Raw genomic sequence first — 20,020 nt, 5'->3', positions numbered from 1 at the left:
AACACTGTGTGCGTTACAGGGAAGACATCCTCCTCCCTCATATGGTACTCTTCCTGCAGGCTCATCCTTACATGACCCTCCAGCATGACAATGCCACCAGCCACACTGCTCGTTCTGTACGTGATTTCACGCAAGACAGGAATGTCAGTGTTCTGCCATGGCAAGCGAAGAGCCCAGATCTCAATCCCATTGAGCACATCTGGGACCTGTTGGATCGGAGGGTTAGGGCTATTCCCCCTCCCGGTCGCGACAGAACCTGGGCTCGAACCCAGAGTCTCTGGTGGTACAGCTAGCACTGCAATGCAGTGCCCTCGACCACTGCCCCGCCCGGGCGCAGTGGTCTAGAATCAAGGTTTGGTTATTTTTCGTTGAGCATTGATCTCCGCTTATTCATGTTTTTTTTTTGTCTCGTGTCTTTTGCTCCTTCTGTGCAACTTTACATTTACAAATAACAATGGGAGTCGTCTGAAAGGCAGGTAAGCAGGTGACAAGCTTAGGTCCAAAATAAGCCCATAAAAATGCATTGAGGTTATTTTGGCGAGAGTGAAACCTCTCGTTTCGCCTCTTCCTCTCTGCTCTCTCACACACACACAACAAAGATGAGAGATCACTTCTTTGTGACAAGCAGTTTCAACTCGCTATTTGCATTTGAGGTTTGATCCAACATAATTGGTCACATGGACACAAACACATTGTTACAGTAAAATAATGTCTCAGAGGAGAAGTTACGTTTTTTTCCCTACATTGCAGAATAATAGTAAAGACATCAACACTATGATAAAATATATGGAATCATGTAGTATTCAGTGTTAAATAAAAATATATTTGATTTTTGAGATTTTTCCAAATAGCCACCCTTTGCCTTGATGACAGCTTTGCACACTCTTGGCATTCTGTCAGCCAGCTTCACCTGGAATGCTTTTCCAACAGTCTTGAAGGAGTTCCCACATATGCTTTTACTTCACTCTGCGGTCCGACTCATTCAAAACCATCTCAATTGTGTTGAGGTCGGGGGATTGTGGAGGCCATGTCATCTAATGCAGCACTACATCACTCTCCTTCTTGGTTAAATAGCCCTTACACAGCATGGAGGTGTGTTGGGTCATTGTCCTGTTGAAAACAAATGATACTCCCACTAAGCCCAAACCAGATGGGATGGCATATCGCTGCAGAATGCTGTGGTAGCCATGCTGGTTGTGTGCCTTGAATTATAAATAACATCAGTGTCACCAGAAAGCCCCCCCACACCATCACACCTCCTCATCCATGCTTTACGGTGGGAAATACACATGCAGAGATCATCTGTTCACCCACACCGCGTCTCACAATGACACGGCGGTTGGACTCCAGACCAAAGGACACATTTCCACCGGTCTAATATCCATTGCTCGTGTTTCTTGGCCCAAGCAAGCCTCTTCTTCTTTTTGGTGTCCTTTAGTAGTGCTTTCTTTGCAGCAATTCGATGTTCGATAATGTTGAGATGTATCTGTTACTTGAACTCTGTGAATCATTTATTTGGGCTGCAATTTATGAGGCTGGTAACTCTAATGAACTTATCCTCTGCAGCAGAGGTAACTGAGTCTTTCATTCCTGTGGCGGTCCTCATGAGAGACGGAAATGGTAATGTTCCGTATTGCGCTTGATGGAAATATTCCATATCGACTGACCTTCGTGTTTTGAACAGTCGTCTCTCTTTGTTTATTTGAGCTGTTATTGCCATAATATGGACTTGGTACTTTACCAAATAGGGCTATCTTTTGTGTAGCACCCCTACTTTACCACAACACAACTGATTGGCTCAAACACTTTAAGATGGAAAGAAATTCCACAAATTAACTTTTAACAAGGCACACCTGTTAATTGAAATACATTCCAGTTGACTACCTCATGAAGCTGGTTGAGAGAATGCCAACAATGTGAAAATCTCTCATAAAGGCAAAGAGTGGCTACTTGGAAGAATCTCAAATTTAAAACATATTTAGATTCGTTTAACACTTTTTTTTGGATAACACATGGAATCATGTCGTATTTCATTAGTGTTGATGTCTTCATTATTATTCTACAATGTAGAAAATAGTAAAAAATAAAATCAAAACCCTTGAATGAGTAGGTGTTCTAAAAACACACACACACGTATAAAATACATCAAGATGATTATCAGGTCATGTCGCCCAGCCCCATGCCAGGTGGTGAAGCATAATTCATCACTCCGGAGAACACGTTTCCACTGCTCCAGAGTCCAATGGCGGTGAGCTTTACACCACTCCAGCCGACACTTGGCATTGCGCATGGTGATCTTAGGAATGTGTGTGGCTCCTCGGCCATGGAAACCCATTTCATGAAGCGCCCGACGAACAGTTCTTGTGCTGACGTTGCTTCCAGAGGCAGTTTGGAACTCTGTAGTGAGTGTTGCAACCAAGGACAGACGATCTTTACGCACCACACGCTTCAATCGGCAGTCCCGTTCTGTGTGGCCTACCACGTAGCAGCTGTGCCATCCACTGCACGTTCCACTGCACAATAACAGTACTTACAGTTGACCGGGTCAACTCTAGCATGGCAGAAAGTTAATGAGTTTGTCTATGGCGATTGCATGGCTGTGTGCCTGATTTTATATCCGTCAACAACGGGTGCGACTGAAAAAGCACAATCCATACTCAAACTGAGCATGTTATGCCTCCATGCAATGCCATCTTAACCAACTTATTTTGTCTGCAATGCGCTTTTGTGTCTTCACATAGGAATTAATGGTGTCACGTGATTAATGGCTTTGTCCATTCCTACAATATATACAATCATTGGTAGAATTTATGCCAAGGCGTGTTGAAGATGTTCTGGCGACTTGTGGCGCTACATTGGTGCGTTTCCTTTATTTTTGCAGTTACCTGTATATGATAGTATAACATGCAGTAATTACAGGACAGCTATTGACAGAGGCAAATATTGTATTTCAACTCAGTGTAAATACTGTACATTGTGTTGAGCAAAATATTCAGCAACAAACTGTACAGACAAGAGTATATTGGGTTTTTGTTCCCCTAAGTATAATACCATTCAAACAAAACAATATTTCACATTCATGGTCTAAAACCACTCGTTTCCCTATGTTCTTGAAGATTGGTCCTCTTCCGTCCGGGGACGCTTGCTCAAGCTTCCCGATTGTCTCACAGAGGGGTCATCTGAGGCCTTTGGTTGGTCTGAGGGGGGCGCGTCTCGAAAGCCTTGACCCTGGGAGTGAGGAATTGGCCAAATATAAAGCATAACGATTTATTCCCTCAGTGGGGTTGTATAATCAGTTTACAGAACAAAAATCTGAATAGAAAATAATAACATATTTCAAGGTGCAATATGACTGACATGTAGAAATTAGGTTTTTAAAAGTACATAAGCATAAGAAACATCAGATATGTTATGAAACTTTAATAGTGCTCTACGTGGCTGGTACGTTTCACTATGGGGTGCAATACCTTCCATTGCTCTGCAAGGTCTGAGCTTTTTCTTCCACAGCTCAGTATTTTATGTGTGTATTATAGCCATTTGTAGTGCTAGCCACAAAGTAAATTTAGATTATGAAATAACATTTTATTTGTCACATTCGCCAAATACAACAAGTGTAGACTTCACCATGAAGTGCTTACTTACACGCCATTTCCCAACAATGCAGTTAGAATATTAGCAAATAGATAAAAGAGCAACACAAAACTATAATGAGGCTATATAAAAGCTACATACAAGGACTTTCCTGTACAGAGTCAGTGTACTGGGGTACGAGGTAGTCGGAGTGACTGGTAGAGGTCCTAGATGACAGGGAGCTTCGCCCCAGTGATGTACTGGGCTATCCCTAACCGGTTAGGCCGGTAGGGATATGGGGGTTAGGTTAGGCCGGTAGGGATATCCTTGTCTCATCGCGCACTAGCGACTCCTGTGGCGGGCCGGGCGCAGTGCACGCTAACCAGGTCGCCAGGTGCACTGTATTTCCTCCAACACATTGGTGCGGCTGGCTTCCGAGTTGGATGTGCGTTGTGTTAAGAAGCAGTGCGGCTTGGTTGGCTTGTGTTTTGGAGGACGAATGGCTTTGACCTTAGTCTCTCCCGAGCCCGTACGGGAGTTGTAGCGATGAGACAAGATAGTAGCTACTAAACAATTGGATACCACGAAATTCGGGAGAAACGGGGGTGTAAAAAATAAAATGTTGGAGTCATATGGGACCACGTAATCGTGGGTGAACAGTGAGTACGGGAGGGGGGGTTAAGCACGCACCCCCGAGTGGCCCCCGTGTTGAGGGTTAGCATGGCAGATGGGTTTTTGCCTACCCCCACCTGGGGGTGACCTGTCAATGCCCAGTATCCAATGGCAGAGGGAAGTGATTAATCCCAGGGTCCTTAGTTTAGTGATGAGCTTGGAGGGTACTATGGTGTTGAACGCTGAGCTGTAGTCAATGAACAGCATTCTCACGTAGGTGTTCCTTTTTTCCTTCTATTTCAGAAGGAAATAATTGCATACTTTGAGTTGTCCTTATGTTAGGTCCTGATGTGGCTATGCCAAAATGGCTGTGGGCTACACTAGTAAATTTAGCAGACAAGATGTTCTTAGAATTCCATGGAACTATTTTATATTATAATATTAAGAATCCAATTGATCAAAGCTAAATAAAATACAAATATTTTCTCCAAAACGATTTGAGGGATTGCGCACATGCGACTATTCTGTGTTGAGCTGTTAACAAATAAATAGGTAATCCTACATGCTTAATTTAGAGTTATTAATGTAACTTTAGTTGTTCTAGAAACGTTAGGCTGTATGTTTTGATTTTTAATACATTGTAAGGCTGCATGATGAGACTAATGATGATTTAAAAAACGTTGCTTGAAAGGCATGAGCTCTGCTTTGTATTTTGCACAGGCTGTACAGACATCATGTCTCTCATTCACAATTTGACAAGCATTTGATAATGCCTCAAATTTCACAGCGGCATCCCCTTTGTGGCTGTAATGCACCATAAAAAAAATCAATGTTTGGTGCTGCGTTCTTCTCCTCCGAGTGTGCTGCGCAATCCGAAGCGCCTTTCACTCACATGGTTCTGTCACGTGATCGCACAACTGCGAGCGTCCTTATCCAATTCCGAGGTGCATATTGAAGATATTGGAAGAACTATCCACATTTACTTTGTCTGCCAACAAGATGAGTAGGCCTAACAAAATCTTGATGCAAAAGCACTAACCTCTGTCAATCTACTATCCCCCATAGTACAAAAATGTACCTATTCTATTCTGTGCAATAAATAAATAATCCAAAACATTCTGGGACAGTTGTGGGATACAATAGATCCCAAATTAATACAACCACTAGCATAAAAAAAACTTCATGCAATATGGCTGACGCAACAGATCAGAACATTTAGCTTAAAATATTGATAAACTATTAGGCTATTTCTTCATACTACAAGCGCAGCAATGCACACGTTAGTAGGCTATAAAACGCAAATGTTCCAATAGCGGAAAACACCATCATCAAAAGTGACCGCAAATGCAGTTATGCATGTAATGCTTTTATTATAAAAGGTGCATTTTCATGGTGAAAATTATCTTCCCCAAACTTGAAACTCACTGCTTATGTATGCCAGTTAAACTCTACACCCCTTGTAAAGCAGATTAAACGTGCTTAATTTGAATTAGTTATTTGGCCACTTTACTTTTGATACAAACATTAAAACATATAGGCCCTATGAGCAGGGCTACATGAGGTGTGCAACTATGATTTGAACAAGTCGCAAAAACAATAAAATAAAGGCATTGTTTATGCTTGGCATCATTCACAAATGATAATGATAATATATAATTCACAAGTGATAAATCACCCATCAGATTATTCTTGATTTAATCTGGTCTTTACATATGTTTGACATTTGTTTTGATTTAGACTATTATCATGCACCAGTATTGAAACCGGGCCAGCGGGGATAAAAATGCATGTCAGCTACACACTTAAATAGTGAATGGAACTCTATCCTCCTGATTCCTGCTTACAAGCGAAAATTAAAGCAGTAAGCACCAGTGACTCATTCTATAAAAAAGTGGTCAGATGAAGCAGATGCTAACCTACAGGACTGTTTTGCTATCACAGACTGGAACATGTTCCCGGGATTCTTCTGATGGCATTGAGTACACCACATCAGTCACTGGCTTTATCAATAAGTGCATTGAGGACGTCGTCCCCACAGTGACTGTACGTACATACCCCAACCAGAAGCCATGGATACAGGCAATATTCGCACTGAGCTAAAGGGTAGAACCGACGCTTTCAAGGTGCGGGACTCTAACCCGGAAGCTTACAAGAAATTCTGCTATGCTCTGTGACAAACCATCAAACAGGCAAAGCGTCAATACAGGGGCTAAGATTGCATCATACTACACCGGCTCCGATGCTTGTCTTAATAGGCAGGGCTTGCAAACTAATTACAGGCTAAAGGGAAGCACAGCCGCCAGCTGCCCAGTGACACGAGCTAAATCACTTCTATGCTCACGTCGAACCAAGCAACACTGAGGCATGAATGAGAGCATCAGCTGTTCCGGACGACTGTGTGATCACGCTCACCGTAGAGGACGTGAGTAAGACCTTTAAACAGGTCAACATACACAAGGCTGCGGGGCCAGACGGATTACCATGACGTGTGCTGACCAACTGGCAGGTGTCTTCACTGACATTTTCAACATGTCCCTGATTAAGTCTGTAATACCAACATGTTTCAAGCAGACCACCATAGTTCCTGTGCCCAAGAACACAAAGGCAACCTGCCTAAATGACTACAGACCCATAGCACTCACGTCCGTAGCCATGAAGTGCTTTCAAAGGTTGGTAAATGGCTCACATCAACACCATTATCCCAGAAACCCTAGACCCACTCCAATTTGCATACCGCACAAACAGATCCACAGATGATGCAATCTCTATTGCACTCCACACTGCCCTTTCCCACCTGAATAAAAGGAACACTTATGTGAGAATGCTATTCATTGACTGCAACTCAGCGTTCAGCACCATAGTACCCTCAAAGCTCATCACTAAGCTAAGGATCCTGGGACTAAACACCTCCCTCTACAACTGGATCCTGGACTTCCGGATGCTCCACCCTCAGGTGGTGAGGGTAGGCAGCAACACATCTGTCACACTGATCCTCAATACTGGAGCTCCCCAGGGGTGCGTGCTCAGTCCCCTCCTGTACTCCCTGTTCACCCACGACTGCATGGCCAGGCATGACTCCAACACCATCATAAAGTTTGCAGATGACACAACAGTGGTAGGCCTGATCACCAACAACGACGAGACATCCTATAGGGAGGAAGTCAGAGACCTGGCCGGGTGGTACCAGAATAACAACCTATCCCTCAAAGTTACCAAGACTAAGGAGAGGATTGTGGACTACAGAAAAGGAGGACCGAGCATGCCCTCATTCTCATTGACGGGGCTGTAGTGGAGCAGGTTGAGAGCTTCAAGTTCCTTGGTGTCCACATCAGCAAACTAGAATGGTCACCAAGATAGTTGTGTAGAGGGCACAACAAAGCCTATTCCCCCTCAGGAAAATAAAAAGATTTGGCATGGGTCCTGAGATCCTCAAAAGTTTTTACAGCTGCAACATCGAAAGTATCCTGACTGGTTGCATCACTGCCTGGTACGGCAATTGCTCGGCCTCTGAACCCCAGGACACTACAGAGGGTAGTACGTACGGCCCAGTACATCACTGGGGCTAAGCTGCATAGTCACTTTAACTATACATTCATGTATATACTACCTCAATTGGGCCGACCAACCAGTGCTCCCACACATTGGCTAACCGGGCTATCTGCATTGTGTCCCACCTACCACCACCTGCCAACCCCACTTTTACGCCACTGCTACTCTCTGTTGATCTATGCAGTCACTTTAACCATATCTACATACTACCTCAATCAGCCTGACTAACCGGTGTCTGTAAAATAATAAAAAAATAATATATGCCATTTAGCAGACGCTTTTATCCAAAGCGACTTACAGTCATGTGTGCATACATTCTACGTATGGGTGGTCCCGGGGATCGAACCCACTACCCTGGCGTTACAAGCGCCATGCTCTACCAACTGAGCTACAGAAGGACCACTGTATGTAGCCTAGCTACTTTTATAACCTCGCTACTGTATATAGCCTGTCTTTTTACTGTTGTTTTATTTCTTTACCTACCTATTGTTCACCTAATACATTTTTTGGACTATTGGTTAGAGCCTGTAAATAAGCATTTCACCTGTTGTATTCAGCGCACGTGACAAATAAACTTTAATTTGATTGAGAGTCTTAAAGCTCAATTCAACCACAGCTGTTGGCATTGCAGTATTTATTATACACAGTCATACATCAACATAGTAGCTGTGTTCAAATACTCATACTAACCGTACTATTTGTGACATAAATTGAGTATATAGTATGCTTATTGGCCATAGTATGAATCGTACTAAAATCTGCCAAAATACGAAGTATTCAAGCAGTGGACACTATTTCTGTGCTTTTAGGACCCATAATGCAATTCAGAAAATGGGCGTGGCTTCACAACATTTTCAGATTTGAAGAAAATGGCAGAAAATGCTGCCGAAGTCCGATGAAAGCGGATACAAATGTATTGCTTTAACCAATTATGACAACTTTTAAGAAAATGAAGAGCAATGTAATCAAGTAATCAGTGTGTGCTCTGAAATCTCAGAGAGCGAACCGCTCTAAATTTACAAACTCCCAGAGCGCACTCTAGCACTCCAGATTGAATTTATGAACACACCCGAAGTCGTAAAATGTCTAGCTAGTCATTTGTTATGTTAACAAGCTAGCAAGAGGTTTCATCGCAACAGCATCAACTTCAGGTAGACAGGCAAAGTGCCAGTACGCTCAACTGAAACCATACCGTTCGTTTACAGTATACTAAAATTAACTAATAGTATATACTCAATATGGGTATTTGAACACAGCTAGTGTATTTTCCTCCAGTAATAAAATTATATCCAAAAATGGTTTTAGGGGCTGTAAACATTCCAAAAAGACCCCTCACAGAGGCGATGACTCCAGTTTTCCAGGTGCAAAAATAGTTTATACACAAAGTTATTGCATAAACAACATACATTTGGCCCAACTCCTTTCCTTCATTACCACTGGTTTGGAAGGACAAGATAGATAAAAGAAATATGGTTGGAAGTGGACTATCCAATCTTTTCACCAATCACTAGTCATGATGGACAGGAGGTGAGGAAAGGATGCCATTTGAGAGTGTTGGGAGAAAGCCAGTGTTGTGTACTCACAGTGATCTGGTAGGGTACTGTGGCCTCCCTTTGGCTGGGTGACTTGTACAGGGATGCAAGTCTAGGAGAAGGAAACAGAGGTGAGGACATGGTACTCAACTAACTTTTGAACAAAAATAATAATTTACAATGGCCTGTGTCTTATCACCTGCATTCCATACAGAATGCAGCGACCCAAGAAAACGACTCCGAAAAAGAGGGAAACGAGGCGGTCTTCTGGTCAGACTCCGAAAAAGGGCACATCGCGCACCACTACCTAGCATTCTTCTTGCCAATGTCCAGTCTCTTGACAACAAGGTTGACGAAATCCGAGCAAGGGTAGCATTCCAGAGGGACATCAGAGACTGTAACGTTCTCTGCTTCACGGAAACATGGCTTACTGGGAAGACGCTATCCGATGCGGTGCAGCCAACAGGTTTCTCCACGCATCGCGCCGACAGAAACAAACATCTTTCTGGTAAGAAGAGTGGCGGGGGCGTATGCCTCATGACTAACGAGACATGGTGTGATGAAGGAAACATACAGGAACTCAAATCCTTCTGTTCATCGGATTTAGAATTCCTCACAATCAAATGTAGACCGCATTATCTTCCAAGAGAATTCTCTTCGATTATAATCACAGCCGTATATATCCCCCCCCCAAGCAGACACATCGATGGCTCTGAACGAACTTTATTTAACTCTTTGCAAACTGGAAACCATTTATCCGGAGGCTGCATTCATTGTAGCTGGGGATTTTAACAAAGCTAATCTGAAAACAAGACTCCCTAAATTTTATCAGCATATCGATTACACAACCAGGGGTGGTAAAACCTTGGATCATTGTTACTCTAACTTCCGCGACGCATATAAGGCCCTGCCCCGCCCCCCTTTCGGAAAAGCTGACCACGACTCCATTTTGCTGATCCCTGCCTACAGGCAGAAACTAAAACAAGAGGCTCCCACGCTGAGGTCTGTCCAACGCTGGTCAGACCAAGCTGACTCCACACTCCAAGACTGCTTCCATCACGTGGACTGGGACATGTTTCGTATTGCGTCAGATAAAAATATTGACGAATACGCTGATTCGGTGTGCGAGTTCATTAGAACGTGCGTCGAAGATGTCGTTCCCATAGCAACGAAAAAAAAAACATTCCCTAACCAGAAACCGTGGATTGATGGCAGCATTCGCGTGAAACTGAAAGCGCGAACCACTGCTTTTAATCAGGGCAAGGTGTCTGGTAACATGTCCGAATATAAACAATGCAGCTATTCCCTCCGCAAGGCTATTAAACAAGCTAAGCGTCAGTACAGAGACAAAGTGGAATCTCAATTCAATGGCTCAGACACAAGAGGCATGTGGCAGGGTCTACAGTCAATCACGGACTACAAGAAGAAACCCAGCCCAGTCACGGACCAGGATGTCTTGCTCCCAGGCAGACTAAATAACTTTTTGCCCGCTTTGAGGACAATACAGTGCCACTGACACGGCCTGCAACGAAAACATGCGGTCTCTCCTTCACTGCAGCCGAGGTGAGTAAGACATTTAAACGTGTTAACCCTCGCAAGGCTGCAGGCCCAGACGGCATCCCCAGCCACGCCCTCAGAGCATGCGCAGACCAGCTGGCCGGTGTGTTTACGGACATATTCAATCAATCCCTATACCAGTCTGCTGTTCCCACATGCTTCAAGAGGGCCACCATTGTTTCTGTTCCCAAGAAAGCTAAGGTAACTGAGCTAAACGACTACCGCCCCGTAGCACTCACTTCCGTCATCATGAAGTGCTTTGAGAGACTAGTCAAGGACCATATCACCTCCACCCTACCTGACACCCTAGACCCACTCCAATTTGCTTACCGCCCAAATAGGTCCACAGACGATGCAATCTCAACCACACTGCACACTGCCCTAACCCACCTGGACAAGAGGAATACCTATGTGAGAATGCTGTTCATAGACTACAGCTCGGCATTCAACACCATAGTACCCTCCAAGCTCGTCATCAAGCTCGAGACCCTGGGTCTCGACCCCTCCCTGTGCAACTGGGTACTGGACTTCCTGACGGGCCGCCCCCAGGTGGTGAGGGTAGGCAACAACATCTCCTCCCCGCTGATCCTCAACACGGGGGCCCCACAAGGGTGCGTTCTGAGCCCTCTCCTGTACTCCCTGTTCACCCACGACTGCGTGGCCAAGCACGCCTCCAACTCAATCATCAAGATTGTGGACGACACAACAGTGGTAGGCTTGATTACCAACAACGACGAGACTGCCTACAGGGAGGAGGTGAGGGCCCTCGGAGTGTGGTGTCCATCACCGGGAGCAAACTACCTGCCCTCCAGGACACCTACACCACCCGATGTTACAGGAAGGCCATAAAGATCATCAAGGACATCAACCACCCGAACCACCCCGCTATCATCCAGAAGGCGAGGTCAGTACAGGTGCATCAAAGCTGGGACCGAGAGACTGAAAAACAGCTTCTATCTCAAGGCCATCAGACTGTTAAACAGCCACCACTAACATTGAGTGGCTGCTGCCAACACACTGTCATTGACACTGACCCAACTCCAGCCACTTTAATAATGGGAATTGATGGGAAATTATGTAAATATATCACTAGCCACTTTAAACAATGCTACCTTATATAATGATACTTACCCTACATTATTAATCTCATATGCATACGTATATACTGTACTCTACATCATCGACTGCATCCTTATGTAATACATGTATCACTAGCCACTTTAACTATGCCACTTTGTTTACTTTGTCTACATACTCATCTCATATGTATATACTGTACTCGATACCATCTACTGTATGCTGCTCTGTACCATCACTCATTCATATATCCTTATGTACATATTCTTTATCCCCTTACACTGTGTATAAGACAGTAGTTTTGGAATTGTTAGTTCGATTACTTGTTGGTTATCACTGCATTGTCGGAACTAGAAGCACAAGCATTTCGCTACACTCGCATTAACATCTGCTAACCATGTGTATGTGACAAATAAAATTTGATTTGATTTGATTTAGTAGTAGTTTCTTTGCAGCAATTCGACCATGAAGGCCTGATTCACGCAGTCTCCTCTGAACAGTTGATGTTGAGATGTGTGTTATATATATATATATATAAAAACACTAGTCACGACCCCACGATAAATCAAATGACAATAATCCAGTAAAACTGTAAAAAGAGTGATATCATTTGAGCTTTGGAAACGAGTACTTCCATAAATGTATGGCGCAGGCCTTGTTTCACAGGAGCCTTGCAAAATAAGCTTTCCCTCAATGAACCAGCCTTAACGAATTGTTAATTTACATATATAATTTGATTGTCCAACATTAGTTTTATATCATTTTTTCATTTTGTGGCCACCTAGAGTGGCCTCTTCCACTGCCATGATGCTGAATCGCAGCGGCAATGGGGCGGGCTGGCCCTGGTTTTCGTAGACAGCAGTGTTTTGTTCGTGCCCAGGCTAAATTAAATCAGAGAGCCCTAGACTGTATTTGAAAACAGCTGTGTTTTGTTATTTATTCATTAAAATGGTCAAACAAATAGCCTATAGGACAGGTCGTTCGCAAATTATATTACACAAATATTATATTTTGAAGTTGTGTTTCCTTACTGTGTAGGAAACTTGTTCTTCTAGGCTAAATATATACATTTTTAAATGATATTCAGTTATGATTTAAAGCAGGGATGAATATGCAACGGGCGATGTTTTGTTTTTCAATTAAACTGGTCATGTGGATATAAGAATGTTGTTCTATATTATAACTTTACAGGCTAATTTATATTCTGTTAAAATGAATTACAATAATCTACATGTGATTTTGAGCACCGTGGGTGGACGCCCTAATGCGTTACGCACCCAATGCATATGGAAGTCCGGTAATTTCTCAAATGTTTGGTAAATGTCAATCTTGCTGGTCACGTTGTCCAGTGCCAAATTTTCCTAACAGAAACCCTGGCAGAGACAAATAATTGTGGTAGCAGGTAGGCTTCCTTCCAGAGACCATCCACGTAAAGGGGTGTTAGTACAGTACCTGTGTGTGCCCTCCCAGTGTAGGATGAGTCTCTGTGTAGCAGCGTGACCCCAGCTCTCACCTGCAGATTTACAAGACGATAGACACCCACACAGAGCCATGTTAACCACGTCTACAATCAGTGACACGCTCACATATTTAACAACAGCTACTTAGCACAGCCACACATGCCACTAAGAAATATTTATGAGCCATTGGCAGACAGGCAAAAGCTAATTGTACAGTAAATGAGTTGGGTTTAAAAGTTGGGAGAGGTATATGACTGTCTGAATTGCAAAATGTACAGTAATTATTGGCCCTAACTGTTTGTTACATAATTTTCATGTACAGTTTACGGGGGGGGTAGGTATTATTGTTTGTAGCATCTACAGTCAGTGCATCACAACAGCCCTTCTCACCTAAGGCAGGAACAAGCTTCGATTGGCCACTCCAAACCTTTGTAGTCATCTGATTGGTAAGAATAACCTAAACACGAAGGAAATGGAAGTTTCAAGAGTTATATTATTCCAAGTCAGAGTGTACCTATTACTTTTCACAAATTGCTTGAATGTATTGCCACCACAATTGATATATTATGATCCCTTTAGCCAACGCCAATGATGACAGCTAGTCTTACTGGGGTCTGACACATATGAAAAAGACTACAGACGAGACTTTACAATTGATATACATTTAAAAACATTAACATGTAGTGTGTGTGCATCTAACAGTTACACGTACTGGCGCGGCAAGTAGCCTAGTGGTTAGAGCCTTGGACTAGTAACCGAAAGGTTGCAAGATTGAATCTCCCAAGCTGACAAGGGGGGAAAGAATCTGTTGTTCTGCCCATGAATAAGGCAGAGGCACTGTTCCTACGCCATCATTGAAAATAAGAATTTGTCCTTAACTGACTTGCCTAGTTAAATAAAAAAACACAAGTAGGTCACATTGGGGAGAGGCATTGGTGTTGCTTTATTGTTTTTTTGAAACAAGGTTTGCTGTTCACTTGCGCTATATAAAAGATGGTAGTTTCATGCATTAATGGCTCAGTATAATACTGTACGTTTCCTTGAATTTGTTGTGGACCTGGGTACTGTTAAAAGACCCCTGTTGTCATAAGTGTGAGTACCAGTGCTGTGTGCGAGTTGACTATGAAAATGAATTTGGAATTTCAAACTAAATGTTTCTTATAAAAACAAGTGACGCAGTCCGTCTTTTCTCAACTCTTAACCAAGAGAGACTGGCGTGCATAGTATTAATATTAGCCCTCTGATTAAAATGAAGAGCAAGACTTTGTTCTGGGCCAGCTTCAGCTTAACAAGGTCTTTCTTTGCAGCACTTGACCATATGACTGGACAATAATCCATCTGGAGGATGGTGTCAAAAAAAGCAGAGTCCTTTCTTCCCAAACAGACCTCTCATCCATCTACATAACCATTGAATCTATATGTTGATGTAAGGTAACACCAGGTAAGTCAGTCTCCTCAACCCGTTCAACAGCCACACCATTCATTACCAGATTCAGCTGAGATCTAAAATGATTTGTACCAAATACAATGCTCTTAGTTTTAGAGATGTTCAGGACCAGTTTATTACTGGCCACCCATTCCAAAAAAGACCAACTCTTTAAGGGTTTCAGTGACTTTATTAGCTGATGTGTACATTGTTGAATCATCAGCATACATAGACATGCATGCTTTGTTTAATGCCAATGGCAGGTCATTGGTAAAATATAAAATATTAGAGGGCCCAGAGAGCTGCCCTGCAGTACACCACACGTTACATGTTTGACATTAGAGAAGCTTCCATTAAAGAAAACCCTTTGAATGTTTATCAATAATTGGAAGAAGCAATTGCATAAATTCCTCAAGTGCGGCATCTGGATGCTCCTTATTAAATCACATCAGACCAACAAATATTTTATCATCCACATAAGAGTCACAGCAATATTACAGTATTTAGACCCAGGCTAGCTTGATAGGCAGCTAGGCTAGCTTGATAGGCAGCTAGGCTAGCTTGATAGGCAGCTAGGCTAGCTCCTCAAACCTGACAGGATCACTGAACAGATTGTAGCAGTCCAAGCAACTGATGGCAACCAGCGTCGCGTGATCCAAACTCAAAAATGTAGCTGGCTAGTAACCAAACTTTTATAATACACTTTCAAAACAAACTGAGCTTTCCCTCATTCAACTGGAAGATTGTTATGTTGAATGCGGTTTGTCAACAATACTATTTTCAAATCAACACTTATCCCTTGTTTATAGAATTAACTAATATCAAGTTGCCACTTTTGAAAAGGAACATTAAATAAGCCCCTGTAGGGATCCAAATTGGTACAGGCTGTTCCTGAGTGCAAATAAGCAACAAATTACTACAACAAAATTAATTTGCTCCATGTACCTTAAGAGAACTCTTTGCTGATTTAAAAGAAATACTGACCAGCGCCATTCTGGCACAGAGCGGATGTCCCATTTAGACCTCAATCTACCTGGCTGCTTAAATCAGTATTGCACTTATAAGAGACATTTTATCAAAATCAAATCAAATTGAGATATCAGCTGATGTACGAAGGGCTATATAAATAAATTTGATTTGAAATTAATTTTAAATTTGATCTCTTGGAATGAGAGCGCTTAGTCTAGATGCATAGTTGGATTGGGACCAGACATGGACGGTAAATACTGAGTAAGGAAAGAGAAAGACAATGCAAGTCTGGCAAGCCTGGTCTCTGTTGGGCTTGAAAGGAGGGCTCAGAGTTACAGCACTGTACATTATAGTAGTTTGCAAGAGGGAGCGGGCAGATAGGCTCTATAAAGGGAGGCTGTGGTTATCACTGGACTCTATAGTTGTGGTTTCCCTTTTTGATGATCTTTTATTAAGTAATGAAAATAATAGTCATCAGATAAAAAGAAGGGTTAAAGAGAGGACAGATAAGAAATGAGTGCACGTTGGTGAGTAGGGTTGCAAAATTCCAGGAACTTTCAATACATTTCCTGGTTTTCCCAAAATCCCGGTTGGAGAAAGAAACAGGGAACTTAGAATTCACAGAATTTTGCAACCCTATTGGTGAGGCAACATCTGGGGTCTTTGACACTAGGCTAAGTGGACAAGTGTCACAGGTCATACCGCGACGTTGTGATTGGTGGCCATCTGGATGAGCCGCTGGGCGAGGCCGTTCAAGAGGCGGGTCCTCTGGGAGAGGTCCTCAAAGTCATGGCGAAACGAGAAGGCAATGCTGTCAATCACCACCAGCCGGACCTAGATTGGATTAACAAAAGTGCCCAAATTACCATCCAAAAGCCACAAGCAAATGAGTTGCAGATTTACATTGGAACATGGTTTCTGCTAAGTATTGTATGAATGCTGTCTTTGAGGTTTCAATGTTTCTCATTTTTTGTTTTGCTATTTTGCTCCAGCCAATCCATAAATCTAGCTGTCAACATTTTCTATGAGCATTTCAGTTAAGAAATTCCTTTGACTCAGAACAGAGCCCAACCCAACATGGAAGTTGTAGAAATAACCCCTTTGGAATTGATTTAGTTGGCTGTTTTAGGATCAGTGACATATTGGTGGGGATTGGTACCCCAGGGTGCTGAGCCAGGAAGTCAGCCAGGAGGTATGTCTCTGCCAACAGCTCCACGTAGTCATGGCAACGGACAAGGAATAAATTGGAGAGGATTGTTTCCACAGTGAACCCCTTCAAGGCTTCCTGCTGTTCTGGAAAAGGAAAAAGATAGAATACAGCAGACAGTAAACTACAAAACTTCTCCAATAGGCTTGAATCTAAGACATAACCCTTTTTTTCTCTAGTGTTGTTCATTTTGTGAAGAATCGACCAACCAGCGATTGAATGCATGCACCAGTACTGTTGATCACAATATGTGAGTATTGTCATGACGTTGGCCTGGGGGGTAGGGTAGGTTTATGACAGTCATAAAAATACCTCTTCCCCTCTTTTTCCTCTCTCTACCCTACTGAGGTTACATTTGTAAAACCCTTGGTTAACATAGAGATTCTGGGAACATCAGTAGGTGGGGGGAAATGAACTATATTCTGGTAATCCGAACAATTGAACATATGCGGTGGTACTTAATGAATATGATGTCAGTTCGGTTGTCATCTGAGACATTCTCATCAATGATAAGATGACATAAACTCTACAGTGGAAAGTCTACACATCAGAGTTATCGGATTCACATGGAATTGTTGTTCAATTTAAATGTTTGAATATGACATTTTTCGTGATGGGATGAAATGTGATTTTAGCTTCTAAAATGTGAGATTTGGGTCTTCATAAGTTATGGCTCTGCTCAATGTTCCCTGTGAAGGGGCATGGGCTATAAAACTTTTCAAACACGCCCTCCTCTCCCTTCCTATATAAGCCCTTGACAACAATATAACTTCTTGTTCCTGAGGACGACGGTCCTATGTCAGAATGGTTCAGATAATAACTACAAAAAGAAGCCAACATCAGCGTGAGCTTTGGTTGCGAATGGTATGAACTTTGAACTCTTATTCACTAGAGAAGTGATACCTCCTAGCCGTTGAGTTAGCAACAGCAGATGCAAACGAGGGTTAGAAAGGAGCAGACAGAGTATCCCGTCTATCACCCAACGACGTTACTACAACGTATCCAATTGACAACCAGAGACATTCTTCAAAAGGACTCAGTTGGGCAACACGTCCTTCCATCTACCACCAACCTACCGAAGCGCAGCTCAGAGTAAATATTTATTGCATTTTCCTTTTCCAAATGGGCGGTAATTTAGAATGCATCAGATACTGTATTTACAATAGCATAGCTTCTCCCTGTGTCCCTCAGTCTTCCCGCTCTTTCACTCAAACCCAGCCCTTTTCCTTTGTGTAACAAGCTGTCATATCGGTTCTGCCCGCTAGGGATGTTTTCCTTTATGATGTAATTTGTAACCAAGTTATGATTTAATTACGTGCATGTGTAATTAGTTAGGTATTTAGTAAATAAATAATTAAACCCAATTTTGTATTGCTGATTCAAATTGTTAGCCAGGGTTCGTGCAAATAACCAAGAATTTACAACTTTCAGATGAGACTGAATTAAGACGAGGATTAATATTGACTGCTATTGATGTAAATTATTACTAGGTCTTTAAGAGTTTATTTGGAAGATAACAGCTCTATAATATTTTGTGGTGCCCGACTCTCTAGTTAATTACATTTACATGATTAGCTCAATCAGGTGATATTAATTACGGATAAATTATTTTATAGAATAGCATGTCATATCACTTAATCCGGCATAGCCAAAGACACGACAGCATTTACAAAATACTCTCATCAGTAAACCATTTTCTTCATAGACTAGTATAAATGTTACGTGTATGACAACGTAGCAATACCGATGTAATAAATGCATTCAATATTTTGAAGTCTTTATAAGCACTAAATAGATGCTTCACAAATCAGTTATAAGTAATCCTACATGATGGGTGATTGCTTTTGTTCTGTCCTACTTAGTTACCTGAATCCTCTGCTAGAAGCCCACAGTGCTCCACAGCTGCCTGCGCTAGGTCCACAGCCCTCTGGACCAGGAAGCTGCCCTCTGTGTCTATGTACAGAGACTTGCCTCCTAACCCCCCAAAACACGCAGGGATCTGCACATCTACTGACAACTGGATACTGAGGAACACAGAGTTATTGTGCTATTACTACATTATAGCAAACAGATGAGTAAGTTGAGTAACTCTTCCACACAGACGTACCAGTGCTTACCAGAGCTGGGTCTTTCCCACCCCAGGCGCCCCGCAGACCTCAGTAGTCTTTCCCACTGGCATGCCCCCTCCCAGGGCCATATCCAGTGCTGAGCAGAAAGTGACTATAGTGCCCAGCTCCTGCTCTCTCCCCAGAAGCTCCAGGGCTGTCAACCTGCCTGCTGCTGCTCTCTCCTGGCCAGGCTCACACCTCACAGCCTGCAGCACCTCTACTGCCTCCTCCTGGGAGATGCAGGCCTCTACAACAACAGGAATGGAGAGGTTGATGAAGAGTACAAGCTTGAAAGGTAGAAATATAATGGACTGTGAGAGGCATTGTAAAATAAAGTTAGCTGGTACCACATATTGACAATAATACATATGGGTTATTTAGGTGTAATGCATTTCACCCGGTTTATGGCCTGTAACTATATTATAATTTACTACTGTAATGACAAAATCAATAACAGTGACTTGTTGGCTACCTTTGCTGAGTTGGAGAGGTCGCAAGTCACACAGGTCTGCAGCAGAAAGAAACCCAGCATTGAGGAGTTTCACTTTGACAGACGGCGCAATGGCGTAGCTCGAAACATCCCTCTGCATCTTTCGCTTATCGTTTCAGCGACCTGAATGAGATTGACACAGGTAGACAACTTCAACAGCTAGCAAGCCATTTGACGTTACTTTGTTTGATACATTAAACCCGTTTCTAACTCTTCCATGTAAATGCGTAGCTCCGAAAATAGTTTCATTTAACTATTTTTTCCTCTTACCTTCTCAGCAAGCCAAGTTTTACTTCTGCTGAAGCTAGCGATGAGGAAACCAATTTACATAGCTGGAGCCATTTTCATTAATCCCTCCAAAATGTGTTTACTAGCGCCACCCACCCACACACGTCATTACATTACACCGTGTTGTCAATTACTGTAAACCCACAACCCAGGAAAATAAATGTAAGAACTGTTT

General features: G+C 42.7%; 2 protein-coding genes across 3 annotated transcripts in view; one reads left to right on the top strand and one right to left on the bottom strand.

Moving 5' to 3' along the window:
* Positions 1 to 2,927: 2,927 nt before the first annotated feature.
* On the bottom strand, positions 2,928 to 19,958 carry rad51c (RAD51 paralog C). 2 transcript variants are annotated; one of them, XM_035780167.2, is made up of 10 exons: positions 19,828 to 19,958; positions 19,540 to 19,680; positions 19,077 to 19,314; positions 18,826 to 18,983; positions 16,912 to 17,045; positions 16,455 to 16,586; positions 13,748 to 13,814; positions 13,350 to 13,410; positions 9,315 to 9,375; positions 2,928 to 3,228 (listed from the first exon to the last, which is right to left on the bottom strand). In XM_035780167.2, exons 2-10 carry the CDS (start codon positions 19,655 to 19,657, stop codon positions 3,103 to 3,105), a joined length of 1,095 nt encoding a protein of 364 aa, XP_035636060.1. In that variant the 5' UTR covers positions 19,658 to 19,680; positions 19,828 to 19,958; the 3' UTR covers positions 2,928 to 3,102. The 2 variants fall into 2 exon arrangements, with proteins under 2 accessions (XP_035636060.1, XP_035636061.1); XM_035780168.2 differs by lacking the exon at positions 9,315 to 9,375.
* Positions 19,951 to 20,020, top strand: part of LOC118390029 (inactive serine/threonine-protein kinase TEX14-like) — a 30,122-nt gene continuing 30,052 nt past the window's right edge. Inside the window, exon 1 of the mRNA XM_035780164.2 lies at positions 19,951 to 20,007. The gene's annotated coding sequence lies outside the window, so the exon portion shown is untranslated. The remainder of the gene's footprint in view (positions 20,008 to 20,020) is intronic.

This window comes from Oncorhynchus keta, chromosome 11, assembly GCF_023373465.1.
Source record: "Oncorhynchus keta strain PuntledgeMale-10-30-2019 chromosome 11, Oket_V2, whole genome shotgun sequence".
NCBI classification, from domain to species: domain Eukaryota; kingdom Metazoa; phylum Chordata; class Actinopteri; order Salmoniformes; family Salmonidae; genus Oncorhynchus; species Oncorhynchus keta.
Note: the sequence above shows the minus strand (reverse complement) of the source record. Positions and strands in the feature narration are given on the sequence as shown.

Coding starts and splice junctions, on each gene's coding strand:
- rad51c (XM_035780167.2), bottom strand. CDS start 19,657: ATGCAGAGGGATGTTTCGAGCTACGCCATTGCGCCGTCTGTCAAAGTG. Junction 19,315..19,539: donor ACCTCTCCAACTCAGCAAAG/GTAGCCAACAAG, acceptor CTGTTGTTGTAG/AGGCCTGCATCTCCCAGGAG. Junction 13,411..13,747: donor GAAGCTTGTTCCTGCCTTAG/GTGAGAAGGGCT, acceptor GTAAATCTGCAG/GTGAGAGCTGGGGTCACGCT.